Here is a 21,223-nt window from a genome sequence, read left to right on the forward strand (position 1 = left end):
GCGGTCTGCAGCAATGTCCACAAACAATGGAAAATTGGAAAAGTAATGAGCGTGCTCCCGGCAACCTGTCCGACATCCCCGGAAATATCCACAGCGCACGTGTGGCCTTAGTGCATTTTCGTTCTGCAGAGATGTCAGCGATTCCGGCCTACCCCAGTGATAGGTCTGCATTTTGTCCGGAGATAAAATGGCGGCACACGCACGCGGCGCAGGCATCCAGCTTGTTATTTTTACAGACTCTGTGTTACAAAGCATAGAGTAAAAGTGACCAACTTACCAATACAGATATGGCTTGTCCTTGTCCACATTTATGTTATTTAAAGGGTCCATCCGAAACCAAGTGTTGAGCGTGAAACCGTTTTGGTAAGGCCACTTGGCAATTGGGGGCAATGCAATAGCCTAAAAAATAAAGACAATTCCATTACTCCTGAAAGAAAGCAGGTGTACGCATTCACAATAACTGCACAGAGACTGTAAAAAGCAAGATCCTATAAAAACACGCTGTTTGCCAATTACATCACAAAGGAAAATGTATACATCGCTCGATGTTTTAATAAACATCCAGCTACCATTGTATTCTTGCAACAAGGTGTGCATGCACATTAATATGCTGTTCTGCTATGTTACGAGGTATTTAGAGCGTAAACTGCAACTAAACACCGAGGTGATAGATGGAATGCTTGAATTAATCTCATCCACTGGCAATCTCTGAGGGATTCATTCCAGTACATTGTTTTTGCCCACCACGCCGCTTTACACAAAGGCTCACCTTATGGAAATCATGTATGAACCCTGTTCCTAGTGGGAACAGCCTGTACAAACTGCCAGGCACGGGCCCTCCAGAAGGGAGCCCAAGGAACCCAAGACCGTTTTTGACCTACTTAGGTTTAATTGGTGAGGTATAGCTTGAGTGCTATGGCGCAGTAAGCTGGCTGTGGGTTGCTTGTGTTCTGGTTCAGGGAGGACCTCCCATGGCAGTTTGGGCTAGACTGTTTTCAGTGCAGCAGGGTCAAAACTGATTTCCATATGGCTGGGTACAAACTGACACTGCATGGTGGGCGAAAAACGATGGATTGGGATGCAGGCCAAGTGACTGCCAGTGGCTGAGATTAATTCCAACATTTCATCCATCACTTTGTTTGTTAATGAGGTACTTTTTGAGCACACTGATGCCGAATTATCCTTACACTAAGTGAATGTGCCAAAAAGCACTATTACAAAGTTAGAAGGACTAGATGTTGCATGAATGGCTAAGTTTGCCAATGTTTGCCAGAGGCAGAAGGCAAAGGTTGGGAAAAAAAGAAGTGATGGATAGATTATATTTTGAAGCTCATCTGCAGTGATCGATAAAGCTCTGACTCCAGAAAAGGCTTTCAATGAGGTGGAAATATACACAAATGATTAATTAGAAGATCTCAGAGAACTACACGGGACGGACCATTTAAATCTGACCACCAAGATTGGAGAGGAAGAGAACCAGATCACTGGAGGGTTTTCTCGAGGTTCCTAGGTAAACAATGTTTTTGGAAACATTTTGATGAATATATGCATTAACTACCAGAATTGGTAGTGGGGAAGTAAAAGGGGTACAATTCACTGTAGAATATTGAGACATTAAAAGCCGTAGCTAGGTGCACAGCTACAGCAGCAAAATACCATTTATTCACATCCATATAATTGTCATGCCATTTCTTCTTGGGCATTTCCTTGTGAGCAGTTCATCAAAGATGCCTATTTCATCCTATGCCATCTAATTTTCTGTCATTTCATTATAAGTAATATTACTTGGGCTTTTCAGGCCAGGATTAGAGTGGGGATAACGGTGTAAAGGAACAATATTAAAAGACAAAGTGAAATGGGTTGTGATTGAATAACCCCTTGGCCATATTTGGCTACTGTACGACGTGATTATTATAATATATTTTTGTGTTTTTATGGCCAATGCTCTTCCTCGTTGTTTTCTTTAACAGACGAGTCATGGGTTTTGTAACTACTACTTCCTCCAATTTCTTTGTGATTTGTCAGCTTCCAATTTCTAATTAAGTAAATCTTTGGTGCACCAAGTTTTGTGGACATGTACAGCATCCTGAGATTTAAGGTCTGTTTGTAGAAGAAGCAACTGGTAAAATGGTCATTCATGTTTTACAATCTTTGCTAGCTGAATACAAACATGAAAGTGTTGCCCTAGATAGCTCTTATCACTCACTGCTGTCAGTCTTCACCACTTAAAGCAGCCCTTACACTTGGAAGATATCAAGACAACAGCGCCAAACTCAGCCCTCCAACTAGCCTTTCATCCGTGTGATTTACTGCAAGATTTTAACATCAAAAGTCTACGTAACATAACTGATACCCAACACCAAGATGTACATCCAGAATGGTTCGACCCAGCTTGTGATGTTCTGTTTCAGTGTCACAAACATTGTGAGTCACACGTCACAATAAATGCTGTCTCTACCCATAGAACACATGCTTTTAGTCACTCAGTCCATCCTACGAACAGGTGGCAATAGTGCTGGATTTTTAACTGGAAGATTAGAAACATTAGGCAAACCTTTTTTTACCCTAAAACCTACATGCTAGTAGGCGAGCAAACCAACTTTTTACCCATAACTAGAATTTCTAGCATAAAACAAAACCACAGGAGAAACAAAGGATAACAATTACATCGTTTTAAATATGATTTAATCAATGTACTAACTAGATCTTCTACCTGCAATACAATTTTAACCACTCTTCACAATTAATAAAGAAACCAGATTAAAGAAAATGTTGGATACATTTGATAAAGATAGCACTGTTTGATACTCTTATCTTCTCACAAATGCTTAACATTATGGATATTCTCCAGGCACCAGATTTGATTCAGAAAACCTCTCCTCCTGCAATAGCACCTCCAGGTGAAGTCATATGAGTCCAATCACAGCTCCATCTATACCCGATATACTAAAATCTGGCCATATATATATATAGCTAAGTATACAAAACAGTGATAGATGGAATGCTTAAAATAATCAGCCAAAAGTAATCACTCATCCCAATCCTTTGTTATTTTGCACACTATGGTACCTCTGTTCGGACCCAGTCTTGACCCTGCTCCAATAGGAACAGTCCAGCCCGAACTGCCGAGCCAGATCCTCCCTGAACCAGAACACAAGCAACTCTGTACTAGTTTTGCCCTAGTTAAGGGCTCATCAGCCAGGTATAGCTTTGTTCCAGTGGCACAGTGTACATGGGACCCACGTCTGGGCATACCCGTCCCACTTAGGGTAACACCATAAATATACACAACAGTGATATGTGGAATGCTTGAATGAATCCCAGCCACTGGTAATCACTCAGGCCGCATCCCAATCCATTGTTATTTTGCACATCATGCCACCCCAGTTTGGACCCAGCTATATGCAAATCAGTCTTCACCCTGCTCCAATAGCAGCAAACTAGCACAAACTGCCAAGCCACCTTCTCCCTTAACCGGAACACAAGCAGCCCAGGACCGCTGGCATCAGTTCTCTCTATATTTTCTGTTTCTCATCAAAAACATGTGACATGTGAAAATGAGCCTACAGAGCTTTTACAACAGTGACAAAAACAAGAGAAGCACATTTGTATACTTCAGGATTTTATAGACTAGCTCATCAAGGAGAGGGGGAGGGCATGAGGAATCTGATGGAAGATATAGGATTCACCAGGAAAATTGAGACTGCAGATTTCTCACCTTGTGAATGAGTTCCAAACAATACCCTAAAATAGGTGGGATTAAGTAGTGCTGGATAATCAAGGACGCCATGCAACACAGCACTAGGGAACAAACCATTGCTGCATGCCTTAGCCATAAGATAGCAATGTTTTGCAAAGGTCTGCAATGAAGATCAATTACCTGATAAATATCAGCAAACGGGACTCCTGAGAGGGAGTAGTAGAAGTTGCCATGGTTATCGTGGAACGTGCACAAATGCTAGATGAAGAATATTTCTTAGCCAAGGCATAGCAGATCTATATCACAAAGTGATGCAATATGAATGTTCATTTAGTGACTGCCTTGGCCTCCAAAGCACTGATCATACACTACGTCTCATCTTCTTAAGTTTGATGTAGAAAGATGCAGCACAACTGGGAGCCAGTTTATGTAATCTCTCCTCTTCTTGGTGGATGAGAAGAAGGAAAGAAGGGTGGAAGAGTCAAGGAGTGACCCACGTTGAAGGGAGATGAAAAAAACAGCTTGTCTTGGATAGAAGACAGTGAAGGTGGCTGGACTGAGAGAGCCTGCAAATCTCCTATCGTATGGGGTGAAGCATAGATTGTTCAAAATAAGCTAAAACACCAAGCAACTGTGCGTTGGTTCAAACATACAAAACATAAGGACAGCTAACAGAAGATTTAACCCCCACTGTGAAACAATAAAATAAATAGGAGGCAACAAGTATAACAGTCCTTCTAAAAAATATGCCTCTAAGAGTGACCCAAAGAAAGGGGTTTGATCATGGAGATGCATGAAGACAGACAAGACAGTAAGATATTGCTTCATATTGATGACTTGCAAGACTGACTGGTAAGGGAAAGCTCCAAGTGCAGAATATCTGGTAGATGAAACTGGAAGAGGTTCAAAACCTCAGATGTACATTAGACAACAAATGTTGGCTTGCAGCCTAGATAGAATGAGTTTATAACAGTTCCAGGCATCCAAGATTATGTTTAGGTGGCAAACAAAGGTCCCCAGTTGGCACTTACAACACTCAGACCCTCATTACGATTTTGGCAGTATTTCAGCAAGACCACCACGCTAGCGGGCGCTGAAATACAGCTGACTGCTGTATTACGAGGCACACACATGAGACCGCCGAAATACGGCCACATTACACCCACTGCCAAGTCGACTGACGACAAGAGAGAGGTGGACCCACCACCAGCACTGCCTCACCGGAACGACTCTGCCTGCCATATTACGAGCAGAAATATGGCAGGGAGGTTTTTGCATGGCGGTGCCGCATTGGCAGTGGAACTGTGACATCCACCCCTCCCAGAAGACCACCTTGATGTGGGCTGCTGTGCAGCCCAGATAGGTAGTTGGACCGACCGAAAGGGGTGTGTGAGTGATAGGTGCATGTGTGTGGTGTGTGAGTGTATGTGTGTGAGCATATATGTGTGTGTGTTTGTGGTTGTGTGTGTGTGTGTGTGTCAGAATGGGTGTGTGTGAGACTGTAAGCTTGCATGGTGGTGTGAATGTATGCAGAGGGTGTGTGTGAATGTATGCGGAGGGTGGGTGTGTGTGAATCTATGCAGAGGGTGAGTGTGTGTGTGCATGAATGCGGAGGAGGGTGTGCATAAATGCGGAGGAGGGTGTGCATAAATGCGGAGGGGGTGGGTGTGCATGAATGGGGAGGGTCGAGGTGGGTGTGCATGAATGGGGAGGGTGGGGGTGTGTGTGCATGAATGTGGAGGGTGTGTGTGCATGAATGTGGAGGGTGTGTGTGTGCATGAATGTGGAGGGTGTGTGTGTGCATGAATGTGGAGGGTGTGTGTGTATGTGTGTGAGTGAGTGGGTGTGTGTTTATGTGCAAGCAAGTGGGGGTGCGTGCCTGTGTTCGGTTGTGTGGGCGTGTGTGTGTGTGTGTTTGGTTGGGTGGGGGTGTGTGGGGGTATTTGGTTGGGTGGGGGTGTGTGGGGGCATTCGGTTGTGTGGGAGTGTGTGTTTGGTTGGGTGGGGGTGCGTGTCTGTGTTCGGTTGGGTGGGGGTGCGTGTCTGTGTTCGGTTGGGTGGGGGTGTTTGGATGCTGAATGTATGCATGCGGTTGGGTGGGGTGTCTATGCGTGCAGTTGGGTAGGGGTGTTTGGATGTATGCGTTCAGTCGAGTGGAAGTGAGGGTGTGTGTGTCAGGAAGTGTGTGGGTGACTGCGGGTGTGTGTCAGGAAGTGTGTGGGCGAGTGGGAATGGGGATTGCTGTCATCGGGTGCATTACCGTTAAGGTTTTCGTGGCGGGGCGACCACCACGAAAAGCATAGCGGTTTGCTGCCTCGCTATACGGCTGGCAGTCTTAGGCATGCCGCCGGCTAGAAATAGGTCACCGCCAGCCGCGCCGGTCTGACCGCACTGGCGGGACTGGCAGCGTTGTGGCGGTTTTGCTTTGGCCAAACCACCGTACTCATAATGCGGCGGTATTCACCACCGGGATCATGGCGGTAAGACTACCACTGCGAGTGTGGGGCTCTTAAGACCACCACACTCGAGATGAGGGCCTCAATGTCTACGTCTTCAAACGAGGAGTCAGAGAATTGGGGAGCAAGACATTCTCATCCTGCCCAAAAGTAGGTCTACACTGTGTGTGAAAGAAATAAAGAGAGGGTCACTTATGAGTTCCAAAAGTCAGTGTACCAAATCCTCCTTACCCAATTTTGAGTGATCAGATCACTTGTGTTCAATCTTCCTGCAGACTTTTAGACTGCAACAAGCAGACTACAGGACAGGGTGAACTTAAAGGCATTTTTATAGAGAAATATTAGGAGGGAAGTGAGAGACACAAAACTGAGGATACTGCCTGTTCAAGGCTGTGGTGAAGAGATGCATGTTTTGAAATCCCAATTTGGAGAGGATCGCAACCGTAACCTTGGGATGAAGTTCACACTCTTCTAGTGAGATGTTGCTTAGTGCGTCCGTGCGCACAGTGGCTGCTTGCAAGGTGCACCTCTACTTGGAACATATACCATAAAAGCCTCCATGGTCACAGGTGTAACGCATTATAGGGAGTAGGTTGCCTTCTCCTCAAAGAACCTCTCACCATTGAAAGACATATCCATTAAAGCCACCTGGACATCTCCTGAAAAGCCTGTGAAGCACATCCAGATATGCAGGTGGAAAGTATTTGCCAAGGCCATGCATCAAGTCATTGAGTAAGCAGAATCCAAGCCACACTTCAAGATCTGTTTAGAGTAAACATGTCATCATGCAATGTGTCTGTGGACTGCTAGGACTCAGAAAGGTTTCCCCTAAGAAGCCAGAACTGGCTCCAAGAGTGTTTTGTTTAAAGATAGCAAGAGTTCCGGAGCTGCTAAGGACGGTTGCAGGATTTCAGTAGTAAGCAAGAGTAATTCCAATGCTTCTGCTGCTTTCTGTACCACAGAGCTAAATAAGCAGACTTCCTTTTAAAGAGGGCACAAAGGGTAAGGATTGCCACCGACTGAGATGAGTCCAAGCTACTTGCGTTTTGTGGTTTACGTAAAGGCCAGCATCTACAATGTAAGGAGCAAGTAGGTTGTAAGCCTCCAAATCGTCTTCCACTTTGTGCCTATAATTGCTATTGGGCATGTCAAAGACATTGGAATGTGATCCGGTCCTGGAAGCAGCAAAGAATAGGATTTCTGTTTACTGTAGCATTTGCTTGTGTTTTTTTTTGTGGGAGGATGCGGAAGGATAGCCCATGCCAGGAAACTCAACTAAGGGAGTCAAGAGGGGTGGTTGAACAGGTTTTGTGTGCCCACCTCAAAATATGCTTTAGAATCTGTGCCCTGATGGCCTTCAGATACTCCGAAGAACAACAGTCACAAGCTGACAGGCAGTGGTCAGATACCAGGCATTATATAAAGATGTTGTGTAGACTCAAAGACATTTTCTTGAAATATCATCAAAAAGACAAACCTGAAACCATATGAGGTAATATTTGACATGATCACTGGTCAAATTCATGGACACATTTTGTCGACAATAAGGAGCTCCAGACTCATGTCAAGAGAAATAGAAAAACAATAACAGCAGCTTGCCAGTGTGCACCATATATTGCTGGATGTTTTCACATCATTTTCGAATGGAGGTGCATGGGACTACTTGGCAGCTCTAAAGAAATATTGAGGGTAAAAAGCTTTCCATATCCAGTCTGCTGCCTGAATGGAAGCCCTAAGAAGAGGAACTTGTTGGAAGCTGTAGCCATGAGAATGTCATCTTTAATGAAACTTGAATGTATATATTAGTATAATTTGGTTATTATAGTTCTATACACATCCTAACCAGCCAAAACACTCAAACAACTGATAATGAGACTGAATTCCCAAAATGACAAGTAAAGCAAATTTAACCCTACCAGAAACAGAGTCAAACCAAATATGTGGCACACACAGCCTACATAATTGTGAGTCATAAAAGTGCCACAAATTTCTCAATCAATGAAGTAAAAACGTGTTTAAAAAAAAAAAAGTCCGCACACATTACCCAAAACTATCCAACTGGTCTGTATTAAAGCAGCTCATGGCAATTATAGTACTCTTTAAAAAAAAGTACTGGGAGTTATTTTGCAGGAGATGTTCAGACTAAAAATAGTTTTTAACTTTAGAGAAGAGAACAAGAGCAAAAATTCGACTGCAAAGCAATGATCAAGGGCGATCTTTACATGTTCATTATATCTTTCAGAGCTTGCCTTTTCTCATTTTGAACATTTTGTGAAGATGAATCTTAAAAGCTTTCACTATCTGCAATTTGGCTTATGTCATTAAAAAAGCATAACTTGTACCTATGCACAATGTGATTAAGTCTGAAAAATTAGATGTGTCTTGTGTTCATGAATGTACTTTTGTGGCATACACTGCACGTGTGCACAAATGCACTGTTTCTGCGTTATTTGCTACTCACAAACGTCCAAAATGGAGCAACTACAGAAATGAGTTACAGGTTGACAAAACTTGTGCAAATTATTAGACTTAGATGAAATTTCAGTTAGGCTGGAGTAATTTCTGATTTTGTTTGTTAAGCAAAATTACTCTATTACTCGCATAATTATGCAATGTTTGCAGCAAAAGTTTAGCGTAAACACAGGGGAACAAAGCAAATAAAATAAAAGTATGTGTATACTGTTTGCTTGGCTTTTTTTTTTTTTTTTTTTTTACACTTTCTTAATATAAAATGCATCTTCGCGTCCAAAATGGATATAAATATATAATAATTGCCACATCATTTTAACCCGGCACCATTTCCACTCTTTAGGTTCACAATGTAAACAATAAGTTATGCTTAGTTCTAGTGACAATGTGCACGCACTCTGTTTGAAACTTGTGAATGTGCCTGTGGCCACAATGATCATATTCTTGAGATTCAAAAAATGCTCACTCTGTGTGATTGATGCAGATGGAGGCTTGTGAAGTGCATGAAGTTTTAACATTAGAAGCACAATTAGCACAACGAGGCAGACGTATTTGTGAATCAGTCGGGTAAGGAGCACTTTGTATATCAGAGACTTTCTAAATAAAGATGGTAACTAAACTAGACATAAAATAGCGTTGCTACTGGCACATGCTAGTCGTTAACTCATTACAAATGTTAACTTACAGCAGCACTGCGACCAGGGAAGTTGAAAAAGGTATCGGGTCCATGTCTCTGAGGCATCTGATTGAGGACTGACAACAGTTTAACTGCATGCCTTGGCTGTCAAAACATGAATATTGAACATTTGTCAGTATAAATCATTCATACGTGAAATTCTGTAAGCCCTCATGGCCAAAGAAGAGTTCACAAAGCAAACAGTGAATTAATTTAACATCACAGCTCTCAATAAAGACACTTAAAACAACTGATAGAGAAACATAAGCGCGCATTACAGGCCCCGAGAGAGGGATTCGGTTAACCTCGAGCACTAATGCATCGACACATGAGAGCTCCTCGCTGCAACCACAACTCACCCAGATTCCATTCTCTCCTCGAAGCATGCTGAACAGAAACTTCAGCTCTTTGACAGTGATGCTGTAGCTGGCAAGAACTCCCAACATGTCCACTAGAAGATCTAAAAAACATAAGAAAATAGTTATAACAATAGTTATGTCATTTGTAAGTGCAATGAAATCTACATTATGTTCTGAGACCTCTTGCTGACACAGAGCCTAAGCAGTGTTTTAGTACACTCTATGAATTTCTAAAATAAATAAATAAATAGAAGAAGTCTGAAAATTATACACAGATTTACTCTTACATTTGGAGCAAACGCCCTATATATTTTTTCCCATAAAGGACTTCTGGGAAGCAGCACCACTCGCAGTTTCCCAGGAGTACTTCCAGAAAATATTTTCACACGTGTAAATGTAGCAGGCATACATTTATTCATGCATACATTGGCCACCAAAGCACATACGTATCTGTATAATAATCGTTTTTCCCTATGGAAATATTTTCCTAGTGAAGAAGTATCTTTTCGACACATGCACCAAATGTGGTCCTATTGCTCATTACTATGAAGGATACAGATTTTCCTGAGCTATGCAGTTAGGGCCTTTTTTCGATTAGTCAATATAGATGTATGCCTTGTAGTAATGACAGCATATACACTGGATGGTGTAATACTCTTTGCCAGTGGCAAAAGGCCCTCTTCTAGTGATATTACAATTAAACAGGCAACATTTCTCTATCAAGTCTGTGGGCTCTCGTGTCGTCTGTACAATGATGCAGCCCTCAGGCACAATAGATCAAAGCTGCTACCAGACCACAGGGCTAAGCTTATCCTGAGATGTCCCACAGACTTGTACTCACAGCTGCACTTTCATATTAGACATGAAGCCTTGAGGAAGCTCTAGTCTTCATGTCTAATATGAAAGTGGCAGCTGTGAGTACAAGTCTGTGGGACATCTCAGGATAAGCTTAGCCCTGTGGTCTGGGAGCAGCTTTTATCTATTGTGCCTGAGGGCTGCATCATTGTACAGACGACAAGAGAGCCCACAGACGTGATAGATAAATGTTGCCTGTTTAACTTTAGCTCTAGTCCCACCAACACGCAGAGCAAACCCCATTTTGGCAGAATCATGTAACCTACAAGACAACTTCCAATGCAAGAAAATAAAGACAAAAGCAAAGTGCAACTTTACTCTTGCATTATGTTCCAGAGCAACTTACTGTATTTATGCAACATAAACATTTTTTTTGACATTTGAAGGGTTCTTACACTTCAAACTTGTTTACAGATTTTCTTGTGCCTTTCACTGGAATAATACTTTCCCTGTATCCAGGGTGGCAATGTGCTGGCCTAAGCCTGTGAATACCTATACACGCAGCATTTTGTGGATGTTCCCCAATTTATGAAGGTGTCATATTATATGCCAGCAAATCTATTACACTACGTTTTCTGTCACATTTTGTAAATTCAGTATGTGACTTAGCCCTGTAAACCGAGGCATTGGCACACACCCAAATGCATCTTAGATGAACAATACCTTGATGAATCGGGCCCACAAAGCACAACTGTATAGGTTAATTTCGAAGAGCTTAATGGCGCTAATACTCGACAAACAACAAGAGAGGGAGGCTAACAAGATGTAAACAGAAAAACAGGATTTTAAAGCTTTTCTAAAAGACGAGTGCAAATCCTGTACACGTCGATGGGCAGGGCAGTCCAGAGTTTAGCACCTACCTGCTGTTTTAAAAAGAAACTATTATTTTACCGCCTCCCTGAAACGTCTGCCCTTCGTCACGTGATTGCTAGACTGCCCAGGTAGATTCTGTTGCCGTGGTGCATCGCTAAGAGCGCACAGACTGGCATGACGTTTGCCTGAAGGTGCTGGGAATGAAGGGAAAAACTTCTCCTATGAGGCAGAGTATGGAAGCAAGAAAACGAATCACTCTTGAAACTCATATTCCGTTACTGCGACATAACAAAAGCAGCCAGCACAATGTTCCTGCCAGTGTACTATGTTTCTTCATTTATAGGTACTTTTTTGGTGCGTGAATAGGATATGAAGAACTCCAAACGAGGTACATGGAACCGTACTGTATTGTGTAAATAACTTTTTACATATTAAGTAACTCAGTCAAAACTGAGACAATAAGAACTTAATTAGAATTTTAGTGCAGATTTATTCAGAGTTGGCACAACTGCGAAACTTGCACAAGGTGAGCACCCTGCAGTGCACAACTAAATCTTTTGTCAAACGCTTTTGTGCGGTGAACACGTGGATAGAGAGTGTAATTAATAAGGCTTGTGAAAATAGGCACGGCCCGAGGTGTGATCCTGCCCACTGACATTTACAATCAATTGTGGAGCCTTTGCACATCATGCTTCCATTTTCTTATAATGGCATTACTCCTAGTCCTACTCCCTCGCCTTCCTTTTAACCAATGAGGCCTCCCGCCTCCCCTCTAGACCCTCCCTTCCCCTTTCAAAAACCCCCCCCACCCTTATCCCCTCCTGTACAAAAACCAAGCCCAAGCTGCAACTCGGACAGTCCGTACCGGGAGGGTGGGAGGGAACGGAAAAGGAAGGCGAGGGAGTAGGACTAGGAGTAATGCCATTATCGTAAGAAAATGGAAGCATTACCTCCCGTCCCTCCCTCGCCTTCCTTTTAACCAATGAGACATAGCAAGAAAACACACAGGAGACGGACATCGAGTTGCAAGACCTTTATTTAATATCCTGCACCAAGAACATCCCAAACATTATTTCATAGAGGATAAGACCCGGTGACCTAACACCGACTCCAAACTACCCAAGTCCAACAGCCTATAATGACGCACAAACGTCGAAGGAGAAGCCCAAGTGGCGGCCCTGCAAATTTCCACCACGGAAGTCCCCTGAAGCTCCGCCACCGTAGCCGCCATGCCTCTGGTAGATCTCCCCTGAATCCCTTGAGGAGGAACCACCTCTTTCAAGGAATAGGCCAACAGAATTAAAGATCGAACCCACCGACTCAAGGAAGCCGTGGAAGGTTTCTCACCTTTGCGAGCCGGACCAAAATTAACAAACAGTGAATCCCCTTTACGAAAAGGAGCCACCACCCGCAGATACTCCAACAAAACCCTGCGCACATCCAACGAATGCAAACGGACCTCCTCCCTTGAGGAGGGATTCGAACAAAATGAAGGAAGGATGACCTCCTGCCGGGAATGGAACGAAGAATTGACTTTAGGAATAAAGGAAGGTACCGGAACCAGAACCACCCGATCGTGAAAAATCTTACAAAAAGGAAAGGAACAAGCCAATGCCCCCAATTCCCCCAACCGACGAGCCGAAGTAATGGCTACCAAAAAGAATGTCTTCAAAGATAGATGGCGCAAATCACAGTCCCCCAAAGGTTCAAAAGGGGGCTCCGTCAACACATCCAAAACCAAGGACAGATCCCATGAAGGAAAAGAAAGTACCGGGCGAGGAAATAAATTAACAAGCCCTTGAAAAAATCTCGGCATCAAGCGCCCTTCATCCTGAAGATTACGCCATGGTCCTCTGAATGCCTGAATAGCCGCCCACTGCACCCGAAGAGATGCCACTGACAACCCTAAATGAGCACCGTCCTGCAGGAACTGCATCACCTCAAAGATAGAAGCGCAGGTAGGATCTAACTCACGACTTAAGCACCATGACGAAAACACCTTCCACTGTCTACCATAAGAAAGCAAAGTGGAACGTCTCCTCGAAGCAAGCAATGTAGAACTCAAAGCTACCGGCACCCCCAGACCTGTCAATCCCCGTCGTTCAACTTCCAGGCCGTCAAGTGTAACCTTCTCAATGACCCCAATGGGAGGCAGGGAAACTCCAGGGGAGACGGACAAAGAGGCAGAGGCCACATCCTCCCGTCTGCCATCAGCCTCAACAAGGGGAACCAATTCGCCCTCGGCCAAAGTGGCGCAATTAGGACAACCCTGGACCCCAGATCCCTCACACGTAACAGAAACGCCCTGAGTAGTTGAAAAGGAGGGAACGCATACAAAAGGCCCTGCGGCCAAGGACATGACATTCCGTCCACCTCCCATGCTTGGGGACATCGAAACCGGGAGCAGAAGCGATCCACTTTCGCATTCCCTACTGACGCAAACACATCCAGCACTGGAAGACCCCAAAGCCGAACCAGATGCTGAAACAGAGACTTCCGGAGAGAGAAAAGTTGAGAGGAAGGAATCACTCTGCTCAGCAGATCCGCCCGAACATTCACCACCCCCCGAATGTACGTAGCCCTGAGAGAAGGAACCCACTCCTGAGCCCACACAAAAATCTCCCTGACTAGATTGAACAGAGCCCTTGACCTGGTCCCTCCTTGCCGATTGACATAAGCCTTGGCCACTAAGTTGTCTGTGCGAACCAGAACCGCCGAACCCCTCAGGGAATCCTGAAAATGGACCAGAGCCAGGAATACTGCCCGCAATTCGCGCCAATTCGACGACCGACTCGCCTCCCGAGGGGACCAAAACCCCTGAATCTGAGCCGACCCCATCCATGCCCCCCAACCGGAGAGGCTGGCATCCGTCGTCACCACCACGGGTCTCAGAGGCGATAAAGAAACCCCTATCCTCAGGTGGTCTGCATCCAACCACCATTGCAACTCTCTGTGAATCAATCCGGACCCTGGAACCCTGTCCTTCAGAGAACCGGACCCTGGTGTCCACCTTCTCAAGAACCATGTCATCAAGCACAGGAGATGGAAACGTGCCCAAGGAACCAGAAATATCACTGACGCCAAATGACCCTGCAGACGCAACCATAGAAGAGCTCGGGGAGCAGACCGCAACAATACCTTCTTTACCAAAGCCTGTAGGACACCCAACCGTTTTTCTGACACAGTCACCAACCCAAGAAGAGTCTGAAACCGAGCTCCCAGAAAAACCAGATCCTGGGACGGCACTAAGTCTGACTTCTCCCAATTGATTAAAAACCCGTGGTTTTGCAGGACCCCCAGAACATGGACCACCTGCTTCTGCAAAAGGTCTCGTGATTGGGCATGAATCAAAATGTCGTCTAGATAAGGATGCAGAAATACCCCTTCTGAATGAAGCAAAGCCACTAGAGGAGCCAGCACCTTTGTGAAAATTCGAGGGGAAGATTTTAGACCGAAAGGCAGAACGCAAAACTGATAATGGTCCTGACCCACAGCAAACCTCAGGAACTTTTGAGAGGATCTTGCCACCGGTACGTGTAGGTAAGCATCCTGCAGATCCAGTGACACCAGAAAGTCCCCGTGTCTGACAAATGGAAAAATAGTCTGAATGGACAGCATGCGGAAATGCACTGTCCTGATCCAGGCATTCACCTCCTTTAGATTGAGCACCGGCCGAAATCCCCCTGAAACTTTCTGCACAAGAAACAAGACCGAATAAGTGCCCTGACCCCGTTCGTCTAGCGGAACGTGGGAAATGGCCCCCTTGACCAGTAAGTCCCGCACTCCGTCCAATAATGCTCTTCTCCGTGACCCCTCTGAAGGCAGAGGTGTGGGACGTACCCCTGAATCTGGAGGAACCACCCCAAAATCTATGACATAACCATTGGCCACAATGTCTAGTACCCAATGATCGTTTACACTGTCCTTCCAAGCCGAAAGAAAGTGACTAAGTCTTCCCCCAACCGGCCCTCTGCCAGGCCCACAGTGATTGTCAGGACCCCTTCTTGAAACCACCCCGGGTCGCAGGAGCAGACTTCTTAGGTGAAAAACGCGGCTGAAAACGCCGTTTCCTAAATGAAAAGGATTTAGCATCCCTAGTAGGAGAAGATCTGGAATGTTTCTTCCACCCTTTCCCCGAAGAAGAACCCCCTTTATAAGGTAAGGCATGCTTCCGTTCCTTAAAAGCCTTGGAAAGCATGGATGGCAATTGTTCTCCAAACAAGGTACGACCTTCAAACGGCAGTCTCAACAAGGCCGCCTTTTCCCCCGGATCAGCCTTCCAGGAACGCAACCAGAGGGACCTACGAGCCCCAATCAAAGACCCAGATGCCAGAGCCGAAGTACGGACCACATCCGAAGACACATCAGCCAACAATCTGGCCTGCTGCTCCATACCAGCCAGGAGCTCCGAACATTCCGCCCCTTCCTGTACAGCCACCGCCAGTTTATCAAAGTCTTGAACCAATGACTGTGACGCATAAGCAGAATAAATCCCTGCCCTCAGATTCTCCGCAGCAAAAGCCCTCTTAAGACCCGAATCCACTTTACGGTCAGTGGCATCCGTAGGCACACAATCCTCCGGATTGACTGCCGTTTTGCCAATCAGAGTAGCCAAAATAGAGTCCAGGCGTACTGAAGGAGGCAAAACCTCCTCACCCTCAAGTAAGTAAAGTTTCTGAAGGAATCGTGGAACCTGAGCCTTATCCACATCCTTCCACTCACGAAACACCATATCCCTCACAGGTCCCTGAAAAGGCACGGCAAACTTTGAAGGTGTCTTATATTGAGGAAATAAATGAGAATCCGAGTTTGCAGGTTGAAACACTGGGAAACCCAAATTGTCCCGAACATGTGCCATCACTTCCCACATATCTTCTCTGGAAACATATTTCCCCCCAGATGACGTCGATGGGGCATCATCCTCACTCTCCGATGAGGATTTCCTAGCTGCTACCGATGAATGCGCACATTTAGACTGACCAGTCCTGGCCACGCCTGCTTGTAGTGCCCTGGTCACCGCCACCTCAATCATATCCTGAACCTCCTCTCTGGACATGAGGGGAGTACCCCTGCCAGGTACCTGTGAGTTCTCAGGAGTAGTAATGCTAGCCTCACCCCCCTCCTCCTCCGAGGAAGAAGAGACAATCCTACGTCTCTTTGCTGGAACTTTAGGCATGGTAAACAAATAATCACTGACTTGAACCCCAAAAAACTACCCTCTATATAGGCACCTGGTCCTCCCCCCAATCAGGGCTCCACCAATCCCTAAAGAGGTCACCTATTTCATCAAATACATAAAAACCACGGGCCGAACGCCCGTCCTACCTGAGAGCATCTCAGAATTGAAGTCCCTCGGTTCCCCGCGGCTCCGCGGCGCTGAAACCCGGAAATCAACGTCCCAGCCACAGAGGGCCGGCTGACCCCGTCAGCCGGCCTCCAGGACACGCCTCTCGAGCAACCATGCTGCTCGTTCAAGACGCGACCCAGCCGTAGCACTCCTCGCGGAGCTCCGCGTCCCGAGGAGTGCCTCCATCGACGACCTCCAGGCCCCGCCGTGCAGGTAAGAAAGGGAAAGAAAACCGTCTAGCGTGGGCTAGACAAAAGAACAGGAGGGGATAAGGGTGGGGGGGGGTTTTGAAAGGGGAAGGGAGGGTCTAGAGGGGAGGCGGGAGGCCTCATTGGTTAAAAGGAAGGCGAGGGAGGGACGGGAGGTAATGCTAAGTGTAGATGCCCTAGGGCATTGGCGTAAGAAATTTATTTTCACAAGCAACGGCATCAGTCAAGACTGTGTAATGCATTTTACACTGCTTAACTCGCAATTAATTGTTTAAGGCGTGGATTACAACATCTGGGTTGAAACACTACATACAAATGCAGTATAAAACACTAAGAATGTTCATTTATCCTGAAGAAAATAAGGGGTTAAATCACATTTTTAAGTTACATTAAGAAGGATAATGCGTTTTGGGAGAGGTTTCTATGGCTTTGCACTGAAATCTAATTGTAACTGTATTTATATAGTCCTTACTACACCGATTAGATGTTGAAGTGCTTTTCTACGAGGTGCATGCTACTCAGGAAACCAAAGTGGATTAGTGGTTGTTGGACCTGGGATCCTTGGTGTGGTTTCCCCTGTCTTTTTGCTTCTGCCTCCTGTATCTTCAGCTGTGCTGATTTTCGCTTTTGCTGGTTTTAGTACTATGGGCACCCTACAACTGCTGGTCAGTGCTGAAGTGCAAGTGCTCCCTGTGTAAATTGTGATTATGATTGGTTATCCATGGTTGGCATAATTTATCTACTAGTAAGTCCCTAGTAAAGTGCACTATGTGTGCCATGGGCAAGTAAATCAAATGCTACTAGCGGGCCTGCAGCACTGATTGTGCCACCCACTTGAGCAGCCATGCAAACCTGACTCAACCTGCCACTACAGTGTCTCAGAGTGCAGTTTTAAACTACCATGTCGACCTGGCAAGTGCACCCACTTGCCAGGCCCAAACCTTCCCTTTTAGTACAACCAAGCCACCCCTAAGATAGGCCAAATGTAGCCCCATGGGCAGGGTGTAGTGTATGTGAAAGAAAAACATGTATAGCTGTATTTTACATGTCCTAATAGTGAATTACTGCTCAACTTCTGTCTCACTATTGCAAGACCTGTCTCTCCCATAGGTTATTATTGGAGCTGCCTTGTAACACTTTACAAGTGTAGCTTTCAATTGGGAAGGGATGGAGCTTTGGAGTTTGAGTTCTCTGAACTCAGAATTCAAAGATACATCCTTTAGTGAAGGTGGTTGTTAAATTGTGTGTTTGAAAATGCCACCAGTGGGCATTTTCTTGCTTTGCCATTTTGTGTCTCTGCCTGCCTTTGGAATCAACATCTGGTTTAGTCTGACAGGGGCTAGTCGTGCATACACTCTAGACAGTAACATAAAGGGAGCTGGGGTGTGCCCTGCATATCCTGATGGCCCATCAACCAGTTGATGGATTTTCCTGAGCTGGAGTGGTGGGAGGATTTATCACTGACACCTGGCTAGGGCTGTGCCTGTCCTCTCACAATGCTGTCTCCACCCCCCTGGATTGTTTCTGGAGCCAGGACAAGGAAGGATCTTGTGAACAACAAACACTTTCCTTTGACATATGCCTACTTCAAAGGACAAAAAGGGTATAAGTATTAGACCTAAAGCCTCAGACTTTTAGAACACTTTTGGATCAAGAGGAGACTCTGCCAAGGAGAAGAGCTGAAGAGCAGTAAGGAGGGATACTGCCCCTTTGCTATGTGTTACTTTGTTGGGCTGGCCTACAGTTGCTGCTTTTGCTTAGGAGAGGACAAGGACTGAACTTTGTTGTATATCCTGCTTGTGAAGGTTCTCCAAGGGCTTTGTGTGTGCTTGTCTCCTGTTGGAAGTCTCAGGGCCAGAAAAGACTTAAGCCGCAGCACCCTTGAACTTCACTGCTGGGAGTTCTGACCTGCTAAGTGGCACCCATTACATTTTTGGACCCTTGGTGTTTGTCCCTGCTGCAAAGATCTAAAAAATAAATGCATTGCTCCTCCAGCACCTGTGTTTTCGACACAACACTGCTGTGCAGGAAAAATGTCCAAGCATCACCGCTGTGCGGCTGAAGAAATCAACACAGCGCGTGTGCGTGGCACAAAGAACAATCGCTGCCCGAGCCCGAGCCCAGCGCCCTGTGTCTCTGATGCCTGAGACCCCCACACTGACTTCGATGCAGGCCCTGCTGTGCAGCTGAAAGAATCAACACATCGTTGGACCACAGCTGAGAAAATCTATGCAGTGCCTGTTTGCCACTTCGACCGTCAGCGCGTCTGGATTTCCACGCACCACACTTGTGTGACCAAATTTCCAACGCAGCACCGTTGAAAGGAGCCACCTCGGAATTCAACAGCACGCTTCCCCTTGCAGTCCGGATTTGACGCAACACTTCTGCTGCATGCAAGAGAACTCTCTCACCGCCTCTGTTGTAATTTGCCCTTTTGCAGGGTCATCACCAATCTTTTTGCCTCCTTCCTCCTATTTTTTCTGACCTGTTTTTGTTGGCTCTAGAACCCTGAGCACTTTAGCACTGCTAACCAGTGCTAAAGTGCATATGCTCTCTGTGTAAATTGTATTGTTGGTTGGTTTAGCCATGATTGGCAAATCTGATTTACAAGTAAGTCCCTAGTGAAGTGCACTAGAGGTGCCCAGGGCCTGTAAATCAAATGCTACTAGTGGGCCTGCAGCACTGGTTGTGCCACCCACATTAGTAGCTCTGTAAACATGGCTCAGACCTGCCACGGTAGTGTCTGTGTGCACAGTTTTTAACTATAAATTCGACTTGCTAAACCTTCCCTTTTCTTACATGTAAGACACCCCTAAGGTAGGCCCTAGGTATCCCTAAGGGCAGCGTGCAGTGTATGGTTAAGGTAGGACATATAGTAATGTGTTTTATATGTTCTGACAGTGAAATACTGCTAAATGTGTTTTTCACTGTTGCAAGGCTTGTCCCTCTCATAGGTGAACATGGGGGCTACCTTTAAATATGATTAAAGTGTAGATTCCCTTTGGGAGCGGATAGACATGTGAAGCTTGGGGTCTCTGAGCTCACAATTTAAAAATACATCTTTTAGTAAAGTTGATTTTAAGATTGTGTGTTTGAAAATGCCACTTTTAGAATGTGAGCATTTTCTTGCTTAAACAATTTCTGTGACTCTGCCTGTTTGTGGATTCCCTGTCTGGGTCAGTTTGACAGTTGGGCTGGTGGCACCTCTCATTAGACAGTGACACAAAGGTAGCTGGGGTGTAGTCTGCATTTCCTGATGGGTCATCTGTGCCAGGAGGGAGGAGAGGAGTGGTCACTCACACCTGAAAGTCCTGTGCCTGCCCTCAATGCAGTCTCAAACCCCCTGGTGTGTGTCTGAGGCCTGGCCTGGCCAAGGCAGGATTTCACAAAACAAGAGAGACTTTCCTTTGAAGTAAGCCTACTTCAAATGGCAAAATGGGTATAAGAAGGGCACCCAAAACCACAGACTAGAGAACACTTCTGGAAACCGAGAGGAACCTCTACCTGGAGAAGAGCTGAAGAGCTGAGGAAGAAGAACTGCCCTGCCTGTGACTGTGCTTTGTGGAGCTATCCTGCAGTTGCTGCTTCTGCCTCTGCTAGAGGACAAAGACTGGACCTTGTGTGCCTTCCTTCTTGTGAAGAACTCTCCAAGGGCTTGAATTAGAGCTTGCCTCCTGTTGTTTGAAGTCTCAGGGACAGCAAAGTCTTCTCTCTGCCAGCACCTGGAGCCTCTGCTGAGGCTCCTCCTCTGCCAAGTGGTGCTTATCCAGTTCCTGGGACCCTGAAAGTAGAAGCTGGCAGAACAAGAGTGAGAAATCCACAGACAGACCACGTGCGGGGAAAAGATCGACAACTCCCATCTGCGGCTGAAAATCGACCGGAAGGTTGCCGCCCGCAGCTGGAGAAACGACGCGCAACATTGCTGACGGAGGCTGGTAAGATCGCAACACGTGCTGCGTGGTTTTCGGATCATCGTGTGGGTGGATTTCTGATGCAAACACTGCAGGGTGTGTAAAAACTATGCAAGGCCTGCCTGGACCTGAGAGTGCTGACTGAATCGACGCATCGCTCTCCTGCAGAGAGAAGAAACGACGCACGCCGACCTGACTGAATCTAGAAATGACGCAAGGTCTCGCTTGTGAGTAATATCGACGCATCGCAAGCCCTTTTTGAAGCACACTCGCCCGTGCAGGGTTATTTTTGACGCACCCAGGTACGTTAGCGTTGTGTTAAAAATTCCATGAAGGCTCTTTTTGGTTTTTAATTGATAACTTGACTTGTATATTGGGGCTTTTTGTCATTTTGGTCTTGTTTTGCTTAGATAAATATTTTCTATTTT

General features: G+C 45.7%; 1 protein-coding gene across 4 annotated transcripts in view; it reads right to left on the reverse strand.

The window, feature by feature from the left end:
- Nucleotides 1-21,223, reverse strand: part of NBEA (neurobeachin) — a 1,608,295-nt gene that overhangs the window by 1,333,099 nt on the left and 253,973 nt on the right. For all 4 annotated transcript variants that reach the window (XM_069205539.1, XM_069205537.1, XM_069205538.1 and 1 more), the window contains exons 3-5: nt 9,661-9,761; nt 9,311-9,406; nt 278-399 (exon numbers count right to left, since the gene is read on the reverse strand). In XM_069205539.1, coding sequence (XP_069061640.1) covers nt 278-399; nt 9,311-9,406; nt 9,661-9,761 — 319 coding nt within the window. The remainder of the gene's footprint in view (nt 1-277; nt 400-9,310; nt 9,407-9,660; nt 9,762-21,223) is intronic.

Source organism: Pleurodeles waltl, chromosome 8 (genome assembly GCF_031143425.1).
Source record: "Pleurodeles waltl isolate 20211129_DDA chromosome 8, aPleWal1.hap1.20221129, whole genome shotgun sequence".
Classification (NCBI taxonomy): domain Eukaryota; kingdom Metazoa; phylum Chordata; class Amphibia; order Caudata; family Salamandridae; genus Pleurodeles; species Pleurodeles waltl.